General features: G+C 40.1%; 2 protein-coding genes across 2 annotated transcripts; both read left to right on the forward strand.

The window, feature by feature from the left end:
- Nucleotides 1-325: 325 nt before the first annotated feature.
- Nucleotides 326-13,692, forward strand: lman1 (lectin, mannose-binding, 1). Its single transcript, XM_069673336.1, has 13 exons — nt 326-545; nt 1,447-1,601; nt 1,840-1,947; nt 3,566-3,627; nt 3,993-4,092; nt 4,193-4,316; nt 4,683-4,741; nt 4,918-5,050; nt 5,247-5,434; nt 6,357-6,436; nt 12,448-12,610; nt 12,701-12,825; nt 12,912-13,692. Exons 1-13 carry the CDS (start codon nt 326-328, stop codon nt 12,946-12,948), a joined length of 1,554 nt encoding a protein of 517 aa, XP_069529437.1. The 3' UTR covers nt 12,949-13,692.
- A 2,246-nt stretch (nt 13,693-15,938) lies between these two features.
- Nucleotides 15,939-22,396, forward strand: cplx4a (complexin 4a). Its single transcript, XM_069673818.1, has 3 exons — nt 15,939-16,102; nt 19,200-19,287; nt 22,169-22,396. The coding sequence occupies exons 1-3, from the start codon at nt 15,939-15,941 to the stop codon at nt 22,394-22,396; spliced, it is 480 nt and encodes a 159-aa protein (XP_069529919.1).

Consider the following 22,396-nt stretch of genomic DNA (forward strand, 5'->3'; position numbering starts at 1 on the left):
TTCAATGACAATACATTGTTAATGCTAGAAGTGTTTAAATTGAGAAAATAAATACAGTCAAGTGGAATCCATAATTCCTATGCATTATTATTAAATGAATAACAAAAATACATGTATATTTTACTTTAATTTAATTATATTTTTTTAATTGACACGTGATATGCAGTGTGTGCAGCAGGCCTCTCTTGTCCAGCTCAGCTGTAGCACCAAAAAAGCGAGAGAAAAAAGGACCAGAAAACCGTCCAATGAGAAAACGCCCTGTTGGCCCTTCAGGCATCCCGTCATGCTCGTGGTCTCAGCGCTACGTCAGCAGTGATACAGAAACATGGCGGTGTCCATAGCACAGCGCCGGGCTGCGAGCACTCTTGTGTTGTTATTAACTTTTCTCACAACGTTAATATTTCACCGCAGTGTCGCCGACACCGCTGCCGGCTCCCCGGCGTCGGAAGAACCTCCTCACCGGCGGTTTGAGTACAAATACAGCTTTAAAGGACCGCACCTGTCTAATACGGACGGCAGTATCCCCTTCTGGATCCACTCTGGAAGTAAGTTTGTGTCCAGCTGTCAACATCACAGAGCCACGACTTCAAACACTCATGTCTCAAAATGACAACGCGAACAAGCGAGCTAGTTTATATGTTCGTAGCGGTCGTATTTCCGCTCAGAATGTTCAGTAGTAACAGAGCTTTGCCCATTCAAAACTGCACCTGGGAAAGCATGAATTTAAGCACCGTTGTTTTGCATTAGATCTGAATTTAAACGTATCCTTTGTTGAATTAAACTGCATGTCAAAGGCACTGAATGTAGCGTGAGTGCGTAGACACAGGCAGACGAAGTGTTGAACTTTCCTCCTGCAAATATAGGCCTTTGGATTCTTGCATCACACACAGTCAGAGTTGTCCAGTTGCTGACATGAGCGTTCAATGAGCAGCAGCATGAGATTACACTCTCTCCAAATCAGCATTAAATAGGGCTCTAACTAAAGATAGTTTCCTCCATAAACCGCGGTAGATTAAAGGGAGCCGTGCATTGTTTTTCTGTTGTTTAAAAATCCTCCAGAGCCCTAGGTGTAGCTAGTTTGTTTGTTTTGTTTGCCAGCACTCAAAAATTCAAAGTTATTCTTGGTACAAAAATACACAACAGCGAAAGGCAGTGAAGTAGCGACATGAAGACAAGTACCCAAACTAATATTTACATAAGACTTACAACAAATCGGGTCATGAAATTTTGAATCATGCCCTGAGGCAGTATAAGATTAGCCACTCCCTGATAATACAGACTACAACAGCTCCATTAGCCGTCATTAGCTTGACGCTACAAAGAGAACATCTGTCCCTGTAGACTACTGCTGCGTCTATGTTTCTTATAAAAGTAGTTATTTGTTGTTTTCATAGTGAACATAACATGCTTCTAAAATCCTACCCTCATCTCTCCTCTCACTACCAGATGCTATTCCCAGTGCAGACCAGGTGCGAATCACGCCGTCCCTCAGGAGTCAGAGGGGCACCGTGTGGACGAAAAACAGAGTCAGCTTCGAGCACTGGGAGGCCGAGGTGACCTTCAGAGTATCTGGAAGAGGCAGAATGGGAGCAGATGGTTTGGTAAGGACGCCTGAAAGTTCTGTGTTATACTATACAACGTATTAACGTACTTCTAATTGTTGTTATAGTAAAGTTTAAAGAAATACCTGCACAATAACGGACATTTGTTCTGTTTCTTTCACTCTATATTTCTACATGATGGCTGGGTATATAACTATCTGTACCATCAAGCGTAATGGATCAGAAATATAATCACACATGTCCTGAAAGTTAATGTATCTATTTTCTTGTCTAACAGGCGGTGTGGTTCACCACTGAACAAGGCCTCGACGGTCCAGTGTACGGTGCTTCCGACAAGTGGACCGGAGTCGGAATCTTCTTTGACTCTTTTGATAACGATGGAAAGGTTGGTCTTGACGTCATTCTTTACTTTAAATGATGGCACATTTCAAAGGTTGTTACATTAAATTGGCCTGTAAAGCCCTTTTCACACATGCACTGCACTCCTGAACATGTCCTGACTTTACCTCGGGGGGCTGCATGTGTGAACACAAACGGACGATTTTCTGACCCCGACATTACCCCGAGTTTCTCCTGCCAGCGACCTAGTATCATGTCGGGAGAAAGTCCAGCAGGGTTCCCACGCGTCCTGGAAAACCTGGAAAATCTGGAAATTTAGAGACTAGTTTTCCAGTCCTGGAAACACCTGGAAATTGATTAAAATGAAAAAGATCATAAAATAAAATTCCAAATATCAAGGAAATAATTTATGTTGTCCTGGAAAATTTAAATGTAATTTAGCCCCATGCTCAGCACAAGTTTGCCGCCTCAACTCCGGTCGGGGCTCTTGGAGCTGTCACATTCACAATCGAGTCCTGCGAGCGATGTAAGATCGCCGCCTTTAGACGCTTTCTAACCGACTGAAAGACGATAGAAAAGTATGACACATGAATTTTTATCACCTTTTTTTTTTCAATACATTGCTATGTCCTTTCAGGTGTAACTTGGATAGATGTAGGCTTAATGAACAACTTTGCTCCATCATTGCGCCTCCGTGCGTTTTACACAGAATACAGAACATAACAGGTGTAATAATCCCGCCTTGAACTGGCAGTGTAAAAGGGGCTTGAGGCACTTCATCATGAATCCTGCATCATCAAAGTAAAGAGGAATAAAACTGGGGTTAAAAGTGTCAGTATTAGGCCTACCGGTAAATGATATGACCGTTTGAGAGCAAGTGCTGCCCCGAAAACTCCTGGAAAGGTCCTGGAAAATTATTTCTTAAAAAGAGTGGGAACCCTGTCCAGGTCGGCCGATGTGTGAACGCAGCAGAAAATACTCAGGGACATTCACTGCGAGCGAGTAATTACATTGTTATTGTGCTTCATTCTTCTCCACCATATGTCATTGTTTGTTTACAAAGCTACTTTAATCACCTCGCTTCTCTTCAGTTATTTCTCATCACACACCTTCACCTGCTGTACCTGCACAAAGCAGCTCTCTCTGTGTGTCTCTCCCATCCGTCTGCTCTGTTTACATTGGGCAACTCTGGGTAATCAGACGGTCCTGAAATTGTCAAGAAAATGTCAGGAGTGCGTGTGTGAAAGAGGCTTAAGAGTTGCTGCTGAAGCTGTATTTAGTCTTTGTTTCTTGTTCAAAGATCTTCTCTTAAAGAGATAGCCCACATCCACACAAATACAGAATCTGTTTGTTGTTGTCAAATGTTATTGTGATTAAGGAAGAGCGTTTTTAAATGTTAAATTTGTGGAATTGCATCCTGATAGTTTTGCTTCATTTTTGTGGTAAGAAATATTAAAAATCCTGTTTACAATTTTCTTTGTTTTTGTTTCAATCTATCTGTTGCTGTTTTGTTAAGTATAAATCACATCTGAATATGAATATTTATTTGTGCTCAGGTATGGGATTGATATTTTGGTATAAGATTACCTAAGGCAAAGCCACCTCTGGCGTCCAGATGAAAAAAAGGATTAATGTGTTTCCCTGTTTTCTCGTCCTCCTCCCAGAAAAATAACCCCGCTATCATCGTGGTGGGAAACAACGGCAACCTTGTTTATGACCACCAGAAGTAAGTAAACATTTCTTCTGCTTCGCCCTGATGTCGTCACCAACTCACATTTTTTAACAACTTAAAGCAGATTAGGAAATATGATTATATTTGCTTGGAAAGTAAATAATCCTCTATCTTTCCTAATCTCCCCCGGGCCAGTGAAAGCTTTAAATCACTTTTTCAATGCCATTCCAGTTTGTCTTCGAGTTCGCAGTGTTTACTGCGCCATTGAACAAGTGTTTACAAAAACATAAGCATGAGCGTTCATGTTAGTCACTTATTTAATAAAGTGCAATCACACTGTTATTCCCTGCTCACGTCTACATGCAGCACAGTCCTGTATCTACATGCATGTCATTGATATAAATGTTGTTTTGATCCAGTGACGGCTCCACACAAGCACTCGGGACATGTTTACGAGACTTCCGCAACAAACCTTACCCTATCCGAGCCAAAATAACGTACTACAAGAAGACAATGACGGTAGGAGAAAACATAGACCCTCCGATTTTTAACATTATACATTATCAGCACAGTCGTAGTATTTTGTGCAGCTGCATCACTGTCGCATCTTCCTCCTCAGGTGATGATTAATAACGGTTTCACTCCAGACAAAGAGGACTATGAGTTCTGCACAAAGGTGGACAACATGGTCATCCCCCGCGATGGCTTCTTTGGCATCTCAGCTGCTACTGGTGGTTTAGCAGGTAACATTATTCTGTTAAAAACACTTCATGTTGTGTTTTTAAATGATTAGCAGAAGGGTTTTGTGAGTGCAAAATCCCTGGTTCAGTCTTCAGCCAGAGAGCCTTTGTTGCATGTTATGTTAAAGCCACAAAAATGAATTTTAAACTTTTTATTTTTATCGTATTGCATAAAGAACCCGAACACACCAAGGTGTTTTCATTGTTCTTACTAATAAAGATGTTATAACCTCACGTTACCTTTCTTTCCCATGATATAACCCCCTTGTTTAGCTTGTTTTTACTGCACTAATGTGAAGTGCTTCCCTGCTTTTAAATATATTTATATCCATTGTAATATTCTAATTAAAAATTTCTTTCCTCCATCAGATGACCATGATGTTTTGTCCTTCTTGTTATTCAGACTCTCAGAGCCCGGCCAGCAACCGGTAACTACATTTTCCTAGAGCTCCTAATACGTTTGTGTGTGTGTGTGCGCCGTTTATTTCTCTGTAGCTGTGAGTGTGTGTGTGTCTCTGTGTGCCCATGCATGCATGTGCACACAACATAGCCAAAGCACTATTGAGCTCAGAGAGGTTTTCTTTTTTTGTCGTCCCCATTGAAGCCCCCACCTGAATCTGAGATTCCTAAAGAAGAGAAGGACAAGTACCAGGAGGAATTTCAGAACTTCCAGCAAGAGCTCGACAAAAAGAAAGAGGAGTTTCAGAAGGAGCACCCGGACGTCCAAGGAGAGCCAAGTGAGTTTCCTGAAACCAAAAGATTAAGTAAAATATATAAAGTGTAATAACTACTCAATGATATGTTTTCTGTGTTTATATCTGAATAAACAAAGTTGAATTATTTTAAAATAAATCATAAAAATTCTCAAAGAAACATACGTTCATGAAAGGTTTGTAGATTTGTTTTAATCCTGGGTGTTTGTCTCCTCCTCAGTCGAGGACCTGTACGAGAGCGTGAACGACCGGGAGATCCGTCAGGTGTTTGAGGGCCAGAACCGGATCCACCTGGAGATCAAACAGCTGCACCGGCAGCTCGCTATGATCCTGGACGAGCAGCGGCGATATGTCTCCGTCATCACCGATGAGGTCGCTAAGAAGGGGGCGAACGCCGAGTCAGGACAGGTGAGCGTGTCATCACTGAATCTGAATTAGTCACCATATTCACACGGCGGCCATTTTCCTCTGACGTCATGCTTTAGGTGTTAATATTGTCATTCTGCTGCATTCAAGGCTGCAAGTCATATTAATATTGGGAATCTGATGAATAGTTATCTTTACTGCTGTTCAATTAATAAAAAAGAGAAAGACAGAGGGTAGTGAAAATCTGCAGACAAATAAGATAAGATAATCCTTTATTGATCCCCAGGGGGGGAAATTCGTGTAGGCCCATATTTCAAGGTTAAAACAACATATTTAATAACCCATTAGCTGCTGGCAGAAAACAGCTAACATTAGCTTCACTTCCTAGCTAACATTGCTGCTTAGAAGATAGGAAAGGCATAAAGTCAGGTAATAGCTAAAACTTTATTTCACTGTTGTTTGTAGACATTCAGACATAATTCAAACTAAAACATGTTTTAAAACACATTGGCTACTTTCAGATAACGGCTAACTAGAGCATTCAAGCTAGCTAACATTACCATTAGCTTGCTAGCATCACCATGAGCTAGATATGAAAGCTTTTCCTATATTATATTACAAGACTATCAGACGTTTATGTTAGCTAGAAAGTGGCTACATGCTAACATCTCGCTGTTGTCAAACAGTAGCTAATGGATTTAAACCAATGACTGTATATATAGATGGATGACGCATCTCCATCTGCTACTGCAAGTGTTAGACTAATTTCTAGTACGCTTAGTGGATCATTAGAGACTTGTTAACTGCTCATTTCATGAAGACAGTGTTGCTTTCTTTCACTTTACATTCTCTCTGTTTACTTATCTGATTTTATAGCAGGTTATTAAAATAATCAAGCTGTTTTATGACAGCTTTATCAACTTGAACACTGCAGTGATTAACCTTCAGACCATTTGTTATCTAGCTCGACGCTGCCAGTCAACAACAGTTGGGCTCCGTCATGGCCTCCCAGCAGGAGGTTCTCAAAAACCTGAATGAGTTGAGGTAAGTAACAACAGTCTCATTGTTGTTGTCGGTCTTAAGAACGAGCTGTTTTTTTTGTTCCAAACACGAGGAGAGACCCTGATACTCCAGAAAAACAAGGGAAATCCTGCCGCTTAAATCCCTCAAATCATATTTAATCTCAGGATGCAGCGGCCGCAGCGTCACAGGTGTCTGCCGTCCTGATAATCCAGCTGCAGTGACAGCAACCTCCACAGTCACACACACACACACGCACACACACACGCTCAGTGGGATAATCAGCTCTAAACCATTTTACTCATTTGTAGTCTCTCCTGTGATAATGTCAGAAGATTAATTACACTCTAGGAATCAGACCTGATGTTATTTAAGCACGTCACTGCAGACACATTTTTCAGTGGTTTATAGGCAGCCTTTAATTTTGGTCATGTGGTAAGAATATATCTACCTCTTGACCCAGCAAGTAAGCAAAGTTTATTCATATAGCACCTTTCAAAGACATACACATTTATAACAAAAGGATACAACACCTGATAAAATATACAAGTGGAACAGACAAAGGACACAAGTTAAAACTTCAACTGCATGTATAATATTTTTTATTTCATTCGCTTCTTCATGAATGTTTTTTAAATTACTCCCACTGTAGCGTGGCTTCATTGCCAAACAGTCAGTAACAGAAAAAAAGGTTAAAATAAAACCTAAGACAGGTGTTTTAAGATGGCCAAAAAAAAATACTTGTTCTTGTCAAAGTGTGTCCAGCAATCTGAGGCTGTTAGATTCATTTGCGGCTGTGGCCCAGTGGTAGAGTCGGTCGTCTCTCAATTGGAGGGTTGGCGGTTCGATCCCTGATGTCGAAGTGTCCTTGGGCAAGACACCGAACCCCCGAATTGCTCCTGAAGGCATCGCCGCCGGGTATGACTGGGCATAGATCCTGATTGGCGATTGGCACTTAGGCCTTTGCCATCAGTGTGTGTGTGAAAGGGTGAATGTGACATGTGGAGTAAAAGCCCTCTGAGTGGTCGGAAGAGTAGAAAAGTGCAATATTAGTGCAGTCCATTTACATTACCTTCTCAAGCTTCTGTTGATTGCAAAACATCTGAGAGTTAATACAACACAAGCAACGAACAGGACAGGAGGGAACAAAGTCAGTAAGTGCCAATAAAAACGCTCTAAGTGCGATCGGACACTGGTGCTGACAGGCAGTGCACAGGGTTTTTTGTTTGTTTTGTTGTTAAATCATCATCATCAACAACAATATAGTCATCCTCATGAATATCCTAATCAACATCAACTACATCCTCAATGTCATCATCAATAGCATCAATATCATTAAGGTCAGAGGTGATCATGAAAGAGCTGGGTCTTTAGCTTCTTCTTAAAGGTGAAAGGGACTCTGCAGACCGAATGGAGACTAAAGTTGTTTGCTTTTTTGTGTTTGTTGAATAAATTATTTATTTATAACAACACATCACACAAGCATTGTTTGAAGTCTTTGGGCAGTTTTTGGTAGGGATGCACGATATTATCGGCATGTTATCGGTATCGGACGATATTGGCTTAAAAATGAACTATCGGACATCGGCCAACACGCCGATATAATTAACCGATAAAATAATGGGCTGCTGCATACTTGATTAAATGCCCGACCTCGGCGCAATGTCCCCGGCGCGAAGAAGACCTGCGCGGTGCAGCGTGATGACGTCACGTGTGTCTACCTGCAGCATGAGAGAGTTAGAAGCCAAAATGTCCGTGGTGTGGAAGTTTTTCAAAGTGTCCGAAATAGAAAGCAAAACTGCTGTTTGCAATGACTGCTCAGCCTCGGTGATACGAGGAGGAGCCAAGGCAAAGTCTTTCAACACTACAAACTTGATTAACCATCTCAAGACCCGTCACCCCAACCGTTGTTACAAATGTGATAAGAGTATCACCATTATACTGTACGCTAATTCCAATACAGAACAGAGTTGATGATCTCTGCAATTAGGTGTGCGGGAAAAAATATCGGTATCGGTAATTGGCTAAATGAGTTGTAAAATATCGGATATCGGCAAAAAATCCAATATCGTGCATCCCTAGTTTTTGGCTCTGACTAAATGTTGGGCCCTGATGACAAAAGACACATCGCAACAGGCCTAACAACTTTTTCTAGGGGAAACAGTTAATTGATAGATCTATACACAGTTACATTGTTACATCATGTTACACGATAAGGAGGTGAATGTAAAGCTGTTTGTAGCAATTGTTAATCAAGCTGATCAGCAGTCAGATCACTTTGTCCTCGTGGGTTTGTTTCCGTGTGGATCGACGTGGAAAAGCTGCTTTAAGCTCTCAGGTTTGAGCAAAAACACGAGCAAGATGTTCAAAACGTCGACAAGAAGAAAACATGATGTCGTGGTAAGCTTTATTATACATTAGGAGATGATAGGTGTAGTAGTATCCAGCTGTAATGTTTGTCTTTAATTATGAAAGTGCTCTCCTCTCAGATGACGCTGAGATAATACAGCTTAAGAGATTTTCTGATGCTGTGCCTTCCTTGGCAAAGACTCAAATGACTCTTTGATTTCCGTTCTTATTGTAAGTAAGCCTGATTAGGTGAACGGGATGTCATTTTTCTATGTTTACAGCTTGTCAATAACATATTTGTGCTTTTGTATTACTTGATAAGGTGCTTTTGGGCTTAGTCACCGAGAGCACGCGACAGATTTAAATAAGAAAATGTCTCGATCAAAACCTGACCTTCTTTTAGATTAGAGCGGATTTTGATCAATATTTGTCCCTTTTTCACCAATAATTAAATCAGAAATTCTGGCTTCAATGTTAAGTGGGTAATTTTCTTAGAAAATTGCTTCATTTTATTTTAAAAAACTAGAAAGAAATGGTGTTTATGTATCCGTTATGTCCATAACTGTCCGCTCGCCGCAGTTTGATTGTGTCTTAATTTTATCGGCATTAAGAATTAATCAGAATCACAAGATATTAAAGATTTTATTTCATGTAACATTAATCCTGAGTCTTAGTAGTGTATCATAAAAGAACCAAGCTGTTTATATGCCCTAAATCCAGCAGGACATTCATCCTCAGATGACTTTGCATACATGATTTTCTTTATTACTCTGCTGACCCAGACAATCGCTCTCAGCTCCATTGTAGAGACGGCAGGGAAAGGCCAACCGTTCGGTTTGAAGGAAGACATCATGAGGGGGCGATGTGAAGAAAAGGAGGTGTGCAGGATTAAGCTGATTGACAGTAAATGCGTTCTGACACTGGCAAAAGGCTGCAGCTGCTCCCTCTAATGTGCTAATGTGAGCGACTGATCTGCGTTACCGCGTAGATTAAGCTCTCCTGACCCGTCGTTTTAAACACTTTATGATAGGACCTCATCTCAGGACGTCCAAGGAGGGCTTCTGCTCATAAATGGGTCACTTGTAGCAGATGAAGATTAGACGCAGGCTTTAATAAATGCTCACTTACTTTCTCAAGGGAGATTTTTTTTCTCTCTCGTCGCAAAACAAATTAGATTTTGTTTATATGTCATCCCTATCCGTCCTCTCAGACCGCAGCCATGTGGCCGAGCAAGAAAAGGCCACATCTTAGCACCGTTTTGTCCTTATCAGATTAGGAGTCTTTAAATACATCTGTCATACACGAGCCAAACATGCTTTTCCTCCCAATTGATTTCTGGCCACAATCCTCCCCTCGGGGCCTTCCTACTTACACAGCCGGAATTCCTTTCATTTGTCCGCTCACTTTTTTTCTTCGTAATCGTCTTAGACGTGTTTAAGATGATAAGGGGAACTTATTGCTTTCTCCCTGTAAGTAATCAACTTGAAGAAATGTCATTTTGTGGAGAAATATGATCCCGGCTTAGACGCTTTCTTTCTCTTCTGAGAATTGTTTGAACTGTTGTGAATGTATTCACTGATGAAATTGAAAGGGAAGATGCAGATTTGATCTTTTTATCACTGGAGAGACGTGACGGACACTGTCTTTTAAAGGGGACACAAGTATTCTTTCATGCCCTGCTCATGACTCCTCGTGCTGCTCGTTTTTACAATCAAAGGGCAACAATCTTAGTACACCCTGTTAGCAGACATTAAGATTGATTTAGAAGAGCAACAAGTATAGTTTTGTTTTTTGTTTTTAAGATTTTTTGGGGGCTTTTTGCCTTTATTTTTAGGACAGCTGAAGAGAGACAGGAAATGTGGGGAGTGGAGGGATGACATGCACCAAATGATCTGCAGGCCGGGAGTCGAGCCTGCCATCAGTGCGCCTCTGTACTTTGGGCGCCTGCTCGACCAACTGAGCAAAAAGTACAGCTGAGGGAGTTAAGAGACGCGACCAAAGTCTCCCCGCTTAAAACGTCAGATTGTCATGTTTGCAAAGGTTTTGGTACAGATTGCATAAACCGTATAAAACACGTTAGTTGGGACGGTTTAAAGGTGCTGGAATTCATTTACTTTTAGATACAGCCAGGTTAGCTGTTTCCCCTGTTTCCAGACTCTAAGCTAAGCTAACTTGCTGTTGGCTGTAGCTTCATATTTAGCATACAGACATGAAAGTGGTATCAGTGTTTTCATGAATGACGAAAGATTCATAAAGTGAGGCATGAAAACATTATATGTAACTGGATCTTCATTAGTCTTTAATAGTAGTTGATAATGTTGACAGTCCAACACATCATAGACAGACTCGGTCATCATAGCACCTTTTACTTACTATTCTTATTAAAGGGGAGGTTCACTTTAGGGATAGACCGATTATCTGTCGGGCCGATTATCGGTGCCGATATTCGGCATTTTGACGCATATCGGCATCTGCCTTTTTTTATTTTTTTTAATCCGACAGCCGAAAAGAGATCAATTTAAAACTGGGTTATTTTGGCTCTGATGCATATGCTTAAAGGCATTTAAACAAAGTTAAGTGGAGTTTGTATTATTCAAAATTTTGACGCTAATATTTTCACTTTTACTGCAAATGAATATCGGCTTCAAATATCGGTTATCGGCCTCCTTGACTACTAATAATCGGTATCGGTATCGGCCCTGAAAAAAACATATCGGTCTATCTCTAGTTCACTTATCTGTTTTCATTCCTCACATGTCGGTATTTTAATATAGATTTATTTTGGTCGCCGTCATGTCTTCTCTCTTATATGCTGGCTGCAACACAAATCAAGTTGGTTGTCGACCAAAGTTTACATCCTTTTAGTCCCAAACTGCCCATTTTTCTTACTCTTGTTCAGACAAACGCAAAGACACCATTTAAAACTAAAACTACTGTAACTTTGAAAGATATCCACTTTGTCAAATGCAGACAAAGTCAAAACTAAGAATAAGTGATTTTTCTTTTTTTATTGTGGGCAAATGTTTGAGTATGTTTCAATTGTTGACACACTTTTTTCTGACCCGAACGAGCAGATCTTTCTGTGCCGCTTAGAGACTTCAGCATTTTAAAACACATTCAGTATGTAAATACAAAAAGCTTCTGGACTCGACACAGAGAAACAGTAAAATACATTTACACTGACCATCACTGTTTTCATTTGTCTGTAGCCTTTTGCCCAGACTCTTGATTCCATAAATCCACACAGCGCTCCTCTGAGGTCTGCTCCCGAACCTCCTGTACTTGTAATCTGATGTAAGAACATGTTTTTATAAGGGATTAATTTAGCAATCATGACCTCTTTATCAGATGGTAATTTTCTGTTTTTCAAACTTTCAGAATATGTAGCCTCGAGCGAATACGGATTAAGAGATTAATTTTTGGACAATTTGAATTACTGTTAATAAAAGATACCACGGAGCATATTTACTGGACGTCATGTTCCCCAACATGAGTTCATTTAACGCACAATCCACATTTAGCAAAGCAAACATTTAGACGATATCGCTCAGATATTATTTGGTATTAAAAGCTTGTAGATTATTTCACTCTTTGGGACCAGCTGTGGTATTAATTTGTTTTGTCTCTCGCACAGACTTGTCGCTTTCTGCCCCGTCACTTAGCGCGTCTTCTCTTTGTCGCTGCAGAAACTCCTTCCACGAGTCGCTGAAGCAGATCGGCTCAGCCCAGCACCAGGGTAACGCGGTCGGTCTGGGATCGTACGAGACCATCCAGCACTTCAACGACATCAAGGAGCATCTGCACATGGTGAAAAGGGACGTGGATCACCTGGTGCAGCGTAACGCTCAGGTACGGATCAGAGCCTGGAGCGTTAAGAGAAATATAATGCATCAGATATCAGCTGACTGACCTGTGTGCTCTGTTCGTTTTGACGCACAGAATCCTGCTGAGAAGGTCATGAAGTGCCCCGAGGTGCCTCCCATGCCCGCCTGTTTATCCACTGTTCACTTTGCAGTCTTCATTGTCGTCCAGTCAGTCCTGTTCTTCTGCTACATCATGTACAAGTAAGACATCCTATCGTTTTATTTGGAGATACACGTGTTTGTGTTTGTTTTAAGCGCCTCTCTAACGCTCTTTTCTTTCCTCACAGGAGTCAACAAGAAGCAGCAGCAAAGAAGTTCTTTTGATGAGATGATTTCTGATTTAAACGTGTGTAAATGAGGGAATGTTCTTTTTTTTTTTGCTTTGATCCTTTCAGATTGTAAGTTATTGTACTTGAAAAAAATTTGCTTTGTTGAAGAAATTTGTTTTAATTATTTTTTAATTTGATCAGTAAATTGCTGTGTGTGAATGCTAGTGTGAGACTCGATCCAACATGATGTGTCATGTTCCTTGCAGTATTTTTTGGTGGGTCAGATCCTCAGATTTTGTTTTCAGAAGATGAAATCTGCCACAATCCCGTTTCATGAACCCCAGCTGACAACAAAACAAGAAACCTGTGTTTTGAAATGTGCAATTTTGTATAAAATGATGCTGAACTATTGGTGAAAACTCAGAGCAGAGGCCTTCTTCAGCTTGTCTGCTTTGATGGAGTCAGACGTGTCAGAATCTGACATATCCACAACCTGAACAATTTACATAAACTGAGAAACAAGAGACCCTGTGGTGTCGGCCTGTTCTGTCACGCGAGACGCTTCACACGACGTGCATCTATGTTGAGTAATATTTCTTTTGTTCATCGTGATCAGAGTTTATTTGTAGGCTACATTTTATACTCACACAAAACACCATTAAAGGAGAATAAAGTCTGTTTCTCAGACAGGTCAAATGTTGATAAAAGTTCATATCAATCAATTGCTGATTTAAACTGCTTGCACTGTCATGTAAGATCCTCACGGTAACACACCCCACGCAACATTAAGAAACCGTATCAGAACCTAATAAATAGTTTAAAACACACTGAGGTTGTGAGCAAATATATTATCTGATTTACTACATACATGTAGACCTACTTTTTTTATAGCATTTATAGCAGGTCTATAAACAGTTGCTCGACTTAAACAAAACACATTCCTGGTGTTATAAATAATTAACTGTTAAAAGATTCATAGTTGTAGATATAAATTCCCTTTTTGGCTAACAAATAAAACGTCCTTATAGTGGCTAACACCTACATGTTACAGTTTAAACTTCCATGATGCACAAATTATAATACAAACTGCTGATGAATGCTAAATACAGAGATGCTATGCTACGACTGTGTACACAGTTAGTAGAGATAAACAGATCTTAGTGTTAATGGTTCACAGGTGTTATGTTTTTTTCCTGTTAGTGATCTTTGTTTAGCGTGTTAGCATACCAACATTTGCTTATCAGCTGTAAACACAATACAACTCAGGCTGAATAATGAGTTTATACCGTAGTCACACAGCGGCCATTTTCTCTGACGTAGCACAGAGTGTGAACAAGTGCTGTTATAATGTCGTATGCTGTGTTACACGTTACAACTAAATGTGGGGAATCTCACAATATTTCTTTTTTTTATTTTAGTCCATGAAATTGACAGTGATTTGGAGGGATTTAGGGCCACATTTTGAGGTAAAACAACATATTTGATAACTAATTAGCTTACTGTTAGACAACAGCTACCGTTAGCTTTAACTGCTAGGTTACGTTACAGTTTTATAGTGTTACACTTTAGACAGGAAAGTTGTACATTCCTAGCTAACGGTAATGTAAGTTTGCCAACAGTAATGGTAGTGTTAGCTTGCTTGTTAGCTTGTTAACGGCAATGTTGTGTGCAAACGGTAAGATAGCTTGCTAACAGTAATGTAAGCTAGGAACAACATTAGCTGGTGTAACTTAGCTGTCGTTACCAAATATGTTGTTAAATATTTTGTTTCATCCTGAAATATGGCCAAATGACCCTCTGGATTTTCAATATCTATCAAGTGTACAGTTGATGATTTATCAGTCTGTCAAATTCACTGCGTTTCAACAATGTGCAAACTTAGAAGATATAATTACAACATTATAGCAGCATTTTGAGTTTGAGAGGAAAATGGCTGCTGTAGGTTAATGGTTAATTTGAAAAATGACATTTTTATGAAATTTCATGAAGAATGAAAAAAGTTTCATTATGAAGTGGGGCTGCTGGTTTGTGGTTTCTGCACACATTTCCTTCAGTGAATAACAAAGATACATGACTTACATATATTACAGGTTATTTAAAATGAAGTTCAAAGAACTGATGGAGGAATTGATCACCTAATCCCGCAGCCCTGCTTCAGAAAGTTGCAGAAGATGGAGTAGGTGTTTATTTATATCATGCATATCACTGTCAAAGAGGTTGCAAAAACATTATATTATACCCGTGTGTATGGTGGTCTAATATTAACACGTAACTGAAACCAAATCCTCACATTTCCTGCTGCTAACCAGTCTGAGCGCTCAACAGTAGTGGGTAATCTACATCTCCTTCACCAAGTTGCAGACAGTGAAGTAAAAGGGTGAAGTGAAATGAGAGCTGTCTCCTCCCCGTCCCTCATCCTCCTGTCAATCATCCTCCTTCTGAACAATAGCACGGCATGAACGGTGGCTCCACTGGGGGATAAACAAGGCTCTAATCCCGCTCCTCTCTCTCTCTCTCTCCTCTGCCTGGTCTCAGCAGTGTAAGCTGCACACGGGCCGGCCCGTTCTTTACTAATATGATTAAGCCCAAGTGGGCGGAAGCAGCATATGTGAGGTCCCAAACTGAAGACGCCAACCTCCAAAAGTATTTTTTTTGATGAATGCTGCTCCCTGTTCCTCAAACACAAATGCAGGAAGTGTCAAAAATAATAAAGAGAAACATCTACAAGGGTCTGCATGATTTAAAAACAGAGAGAAAACAGGCCATCTGCCTCTTAGCATCGTGGAGCAGGGAGGATTAAATCCAGATTATGGCCGAGGCAAAATGTTGTGTGTGTGTTTGTGTGAGCGTGTGTGCATGTGTCTGTTGCTTGTCGTCAGTGTGTCCTTGGCTCCATAGTCAAGCAGCAGGTTAGCTAGACAGCTACCCCTGGATTTGACAGCTATAGAAAGGCAAACCGGAGGGCAACATAAAGGGAGCAACAACCTCTTTTTTTTTTGTACCTTCAAAAATATTCTCTTCCTCGCAGATTAAACGCAACTCACGATGGCTTTCTTGATCAAGAGCATGATCGGGAACCCCCTGTCAGGAATCGGTCTTGGTGGTGGAGGTGACAAAGAAGAGGAGGCCACCCCCTCAGATCCAGCCAAAGCAGCAGGGATGACACGCGAGGAGTATGAAGAGTACCAAAAACAGGTGGTGGAGGAGAAGTAAGTAGCAACACCGACTGTACTACACTTTGAACTGATGCCACCGGCCCGGCCAAAGCAGTACGGCTGCACAATGAATAATCTGACCTTGACGAGCAGTTTTCCACCAGATTACAACCCCTCACTGTTTACTTTCCCCCTCATTTGCACTACATATAACCTATTGTTTTACTCTTAACCTTTACATTTAAAAAAGCTTGTGTTTATTATGTTCCTGTATTCACAATGCAGAAGCTGTGTTTTAAAAGAATGCATCTGTCGCTGAAGGTCACAGCAGAGAACCCACCATATTTCATCTTTTCCCCCCCTTGAATTTTCTACATTAAAACTCACTGATGCTACATTTACTGATGTAAAACTGATCAATAATCGCTCATAATCTGTCCCCTGTTTCTGCATCAAGATCAGCTATGGCTTATATTTTAACGTTCCAGTCAACTGAGCAACATTTGTAATATAGCGGTTTTATTTAAAGTCCAAAAAACACGGCGTTTAAGGCAGTAAGTGTTGGAATATTTAGTTTAAAGAGGAGCTGAGGTTGTGCAGCAAAGCAAAATTTACATTTATATTATATTATATTTATATTTATTTAGCATTACAGTTTGAGGTACACATTGTAATAGACTTTCTATTGAATATTTATTGAATTTATCTTGACAGACTTTTAAAACTCGACAGTAATATGAGCAGCAGGTAGCTTGGTTTCGTCCACCAGTGCATCAATTTGTCTTGTAATAAATTCAGCCTGCTGCCACTGAAAGCAGATATTTTAATATACAATGCACACTTAAAAACAACACCCATTTTAAAGTCTAAACTGCAAAAAGAGTGTTAATAATTTGTGTATTTTCCTGTATTAATCTGGATCTGTGCTTTTGTGACACACAGTAGATTTTGCAGCACCCACTCGGCCTGTGTTACATAACGAGATTAATCCAGCCCGAACACTCTAATGTTTGGGAAGTGACTTAAAAGACGACGTTCTCCATCATTCCTGATTTCTAGTAAAGTATTTCAAATCTACAGCCACAAATCCTGATCTGCAGTGACGTTTGATTGAAATTAAAGGGACAGAACATGAAGGGCTCAGCGTTCTTCTTCCAATACCGTCAGCCAGATTCATTTGAACAAATGTTAGTGTGTTGACGGTCCTCGGTCCGGTGTGTTGTTGTTCCACTACAGTTCAAGCTGCGGTGTCTTGGCTTGATTGCAAATCTGCTTGACTCAGTCTGGACTAATAATCCCATCTTTAATTGGCTGAGAGAAAGTACGCGAGTCTCGTCCTGTACGTGCAGGTATATGGAAGGTGTCGTAAAGTTCGACCACCTGAAAACAGATTCAATCAGAGACTAAAATACATGGGCTTCAAACACTTCACTCAAACACTGATCTTTTTATTTTCCCTCAGTCTTGTTTACACTTCTCTCACAACCAGCTGTTATCTAATGTTCAACACAGAACACATCTTTGGTGTAGTTTCTTACTTTGAAACTAAGGATGTAAACTTTATTAGAGCCATGTAAAGTGAGGTTGTTTCACTCTATCTATGGGGCACACGTTACAGATTCTACGGTAGCCCTGAGAGGCAAGAGAAAATCTGGTGATCCATTTCATAAGGGTTATCCAAATTGTTTTCTCTTCTGAGTTTAAGACGCAGGAAAACTTTTAGATATTGAATCGTTTTAGGAACTAATGTTTTTAAGGTGGAGGGGAAATGAAAAATGTTATTTAAATCCTTTTAGTTCACTTTTTTCTATTTGACAATATAGGCCAAAAAAATTACAGAAAATCCATTTCTTCGTATTCTTATATCAAAATCTGATCATTTTTTCTTCAGGTAAAACTAAATTTCACGCGTGCTTACGTAAGTTAGCACCAAACAATTTCAACCAATCAATCTGCAACATTTAGCCGCAGAGCACCAAGAACGCTCGCTCAGTTAGCTAGCTACTGCGCTGTGGAGAACGTCTGTCTACGCCCACTTCTCAACGATCAAATCAAATCCCTCTAATGATATGTCCCGCCTGCACGTCCTGTTTCACTCGGAAATACGTCACGATACGGAAGCTAGATACTCTCGAAATGCCGTTTCAGCTCGACTTTAAGTGGAAGTTTTGCCATGTAAAAAAAACTTTTCTCGGATCACTGCTTTTTTCTTTTGTGAAAACGCATAAAAAAAGTCTCTAGATGAGGACAAAAATCTTTCTCGTTCGATGTTAATAGTAAAACTATTTTGGTAACAAGAGGCTGAAGTCCACCACGACCCCATGTACCAAACAGAACTGGAGAGTTTTAATAATTTCTCAGTGCACTCTAGAAACAAGGCAGCCTCGTGCTATATATTATGTGTGTTTTAATTTCCTTTTTATTCACTTGTGGTAAAACTTTTTTTCATCTGTTTTCACAGCCAAAACTGTGAAAAATGATCTTTTTTTTCACAAGCATCTTTAACAGAAAACTACTTCCAACTTTAACAGAAAAATGACTATTTGAAAGAAGTAGTTTTTTTCTACCTAGCACTTTTTCAAAGGTGAAAAAAATTAAGGAATTTTATGTTTGCAAACATTTTTTTTTAACTTTTTTGTCAAAAACCAAAACAACAACTAAGCTCAGAAAGCTTCAGAAAAATGGATCAGCTGTGTGTTTGTATTCTTATTGGCCCGTCGGAGCTTCCATAGATTTTAGATTTTTGTACTATACTTTCATAAATAACCTTGTAAATTGTATTAAACCTTTGTCTTTAAGTGGTATAACAAACAAAGTTATTAGAATGCAACATCTAACACACCTGGAAAAAACAACCTTTAGAGTGGATTTGCAGGATGTTTAATTAATTCAGGTAAACTGAAGGATGTTGTTGTTTATCGCACTGAGACAAAGTGTATGTGGACCTACGTGACATGGAAAAGCAAAACACACTGAGCTGAGACAAAAAGAAATCTAAACACTGGAAATGTATTTTGCTGGTCTTGACTCATCGAAACACTGACAACAAAGAAGACATCAGGTCATTTCATTCCACCTGACGGCCTTGGATGTTCTTGTCACCAATAATGAATTATTTTTGTGCTGACTTTATTCTTCATCTGTGTTTCAGGATGGAGAGAGATGCAGATTTCTTACACAAGAAGGCAGAGAGGGCAACACTCAGGGTGTGCCTCAGAGAAAAATACAGGCTGCCAAAGGTAAACAACTCTCAGTTTTCATACCTACAGCTCTAAACCAAGCGCCTAATGCTTGACTCATGGTGACACTTAACATTAACCCTGTTTAGCCTTTCTAAGCACTGTACAACATATTTAATAAATGGTTCATAACACTGTATTTTACATTCATATGCATTTATTAATGAGCTGTATTTGTCGGGGATAATAACTTTAAGTTATTATTTGTTCATACACCAGCTTCCACTATTGAATGCCTACAGGAGTTATCACTTATAGCTGCTTAACACTACATTGGAAGGTGTTATAAACCATGTATTAATGTTCATTTACTCCTTATAAATACTTAATAAGGGGGGTGTTAATGTATAGTGTTATCAAAAGCTGGAAATGACATCTACATTTCTATCTTTACCATTCTATTATAAACTCCTTCCCTCAGTCTTTTAATTAGCACAGGTAAGTACAATCGACAGTCGTCTTTAAATTGCCCCGCCTGCGCAGGTAGAGCAGCAAATAGCTGCTTCATGTTGAGGTCATCTTTATCTAACAGCAGCCTTTACTTGGCAGCTGCAGCCTGGACAACAGGAGGTGGAAGCTCTGCCAGTAGATTAGCGAGAAAGACGTTCAACCAGTGTCCTGCAGACGTTAGTGTCCCATATTGCACCTTGAGTCTTACAAAGCCAAAGCTGAGCAGGTGTCCCAGGCTCATTAGGGAGCAGCGGGCAGTACGAGAGAACCACGTCTGCTTTAGTGGATGTAAACGGAGCGATTTAAAAGGAGTCTTAAAGGCAGATTTGCTGAGATGGAGGGAGCACAAAAGGTAGGTTGGGATTTTATTTAAAGATACCTGCAGAGTTTCTGATATTAAACTTTCTTCTTATGATTAATTTTATGGCAAAAGATCAAAATCAGTTTCCAATATATGTTATTATAAAAATACGTCATTAGTTTGAATGCAGCGATGACCTTGGCTGCTAATAGTCCCACCCCACAGACACTCCTTTGTTCAGTTTGCTGGTTTAAACAATGGCCGCATTTCTTTTCACTGTTTGTCTTTTAAATTGAAACCTCACATATCAGACTGGAACAATGGCAGGAAGCTATACGTGTAAATCTAATTACTTTCCCTAAATGATGTTTACATTGCATGGCAGCTTGAAAAAGAACTAAAGACAAAGGCCGACGTGTCTTTATTATAAGAGACATAAGCATTTTAAATTGATTTCCAGCAACAATGAGACACCTGAACAGATCCTGCTCTGTTGAGTCTTTTCTTTGAATACAGGCACATGAAAAAATGTGGATTAGATAAATTAAATGTGTATTTTTTTATGGATTTAAGCGTCCATTTCTAGTGGAACCAGGAAGTTGGTGCTGTTAGTGTAATGGAATTAGAGTCTCGTGCGGCGCTATAGCGGATATCTTTAGACTATGGCTGGGATTCAGGCAGGAAAGGCTAAAGCAGGTCTGCGATAATCCCTCAGATTGACGCTTAAAGTAGTCACAGTAGTACCTATTGCACGACTAGTTCACATATTAAGTGATTAGATTTAAATTTAGCATTTCCTGGATGCAGTGACACTTGAGGTGAAGTGATAAACACTGGACAGAAAAGTCAAAGTAGCTACAAAAAATGTAGAAAGCAGACGGTAGAACATCCTCCCTGTATGAGTGTGGATTAAGAAGATCCTGGAGGTCATCTGTTCGTGTTACAGTTCGCCTGATTGCATGCTTATAATCGGAATTCCAACCAAGACAATGTGAAAATATTAATCTGTTATATTAGAAGTGAAGTAAATTAATTATAATCTTATAAACAATTGAGTCTTTTTCCGTTTTTTGTAGTTCATCTAAGTGGAACTTCCTGTGACAAATCAAGGCGCATTTAATGATTGTTTTTGCAGACGTGAGTGAAGCAGAGGGTCTGCTCACTGTAGGTTGTTGAAATCAGGCAGACAGACAACATGCTAATCCTGTAAAAAGCCTTTACGTCAGCCTTTAGGTTGTTTACTTCTGAAAAATAATTTAACAATATAATCTCGAAGATTTCAGTTTTGCGCCCTTTGGCGCACCTACTGGTGATAAACGGTATTGCCGAGAGCAAACTTCGTACATTCCCAGACGTCCACGGTTGGCTCCGGTTGTAACTCTTGATTTTCCTCGCTGACGGTCGCTTTCCGTTTTAGACTGTTTGCTTCATCTGAGCGTCGAGTTTGTTTCTTTTTCTTTTGATTTTCACTTATTTTTGAAGTTGTATCTGTAGTCATCGATCTTTCCTTTGTTTGTTCAGCCATAGTAGATTACTGTTTACTCACAACACTTGACTGGAAATGCAGCCTCTTAGCTCCGCCTACCCTCTCTGACAGACCAACCACTGCTGGGTGATGGAAAACGCGTCACTAACTGGGCGCCGCTTGTCACCACAGACACCCAGCCTGTAATACTGCAAATGCAAATGCTTTCATCAGTGGGCCATAGACTCAATCACCATTGTGTTACCTCATTCGGTGATAGATAGTGACTTAACAGACATTAATTTACATGAAAATCTTAAGAGATTATTACTTTAAATATACCGACTGTTTTTAAAGCAGATGAACAAATACGCCCTCCCTCATCCCTGATACCAAGAATGTTGATATATAATAACCTGAAGTGATATTATGTGACTAATCAATCACTGTTAAAGAGAAAACAAAGACAACTTTAATAACAAACATATTTTGTGACCTGTTTGGTTTCTAAAGATTCAAAATAAGGACCACTGTGGTATTTTATTTTGAAACAACAGAGACTTCCTGTCAATCATCTGGGTGTAAACTCCTCTCCTGTCACATGTGTGTGTGTGTGTGTGTGTGTTTCTGACCGTGTCTTCTTCCCCGATGTCGTCCCTCCGCAGAGCGAGCAGGACGAGAACATGATCGAGATGGCCGGGGACGACGTGGACGTGCCCGAGGAGCTGCTGAAGATGGTGGACGAGGACGCCACGGAGGAGGAGGGCAAGGACTCCCTCATGGGCCAGTTTCAGAACATCCAGAACATGGACATGGACCAGCTGAAGGAGAAGGCCTCGGCCACCGTCACCGAGCTGAAGAGCAAAGCGGAGGAGAAGTGCTCCGTCATGTGA

Source organism: Semicossyphus pulcher, unplaced genomic scaffold (genome assembly GCF_022749685.1).
Source record: "Semicossyphus pulcher isolate SPU_LCO1_2020_fin unplaced genomic scaffold, fSemPul1.0.p SCAF_22, whole genome shotgun sequence".
In the NCBI taxonomy this organism is placed as follows: Eukaryota; Metazoa; Chordata; class Actinopteri; order Labriformes; family Labridae; genus Semicossyphus; species Semicossyphus pulcher.

Excerpts from the sequence above, each read along its gene's own strand:
- lman1 (XM_069673336.1), top strand. The coding sequence starts at position 326 with ATGGCGGTGTCCATAGCACAGCGCCGGGCTGCGAGCACTCTTGTGTTG. Across the intron at positions 546-1,446 it reads CTTCTGGATCCACTCTGGAA|ATGCTATTCCCAGTGCAGAC; the intron begins GTAAGTTTGTGT and ends TCTCACTACCAG. Across the intron at positions 4,317-4,682 it reads TGCTACTGGTGGTTTAGCAG|ATGACCATGATGTTTTGTCC; the intron begins GTAACATTATTC and ends TTCCTCCATCAG.
- cplx4a (XM_069673818.1), top strand. The coding sequence starts at position 15,939 with ATGGCTTTCTTGATCAAGAGCATGATCGGGAACCCCCTGTCAGGAATC. Across the intron at positions 16,103-19,199 it reads AAACAGGTGGTGGAGGAGAA|GATGGAGAGAGATGCAGATT; the intron begins GTAAGTAGCAAC and ends TCTGTGTTTCAG. Across the intron at positions 19,288-22,168 it reads AAAAATACAGGCTGCCAAAG|AGCGAGCAGGACGAGAACAT; the intron begins GTAAACAACTCT and ends GTCCCTCCGCAG.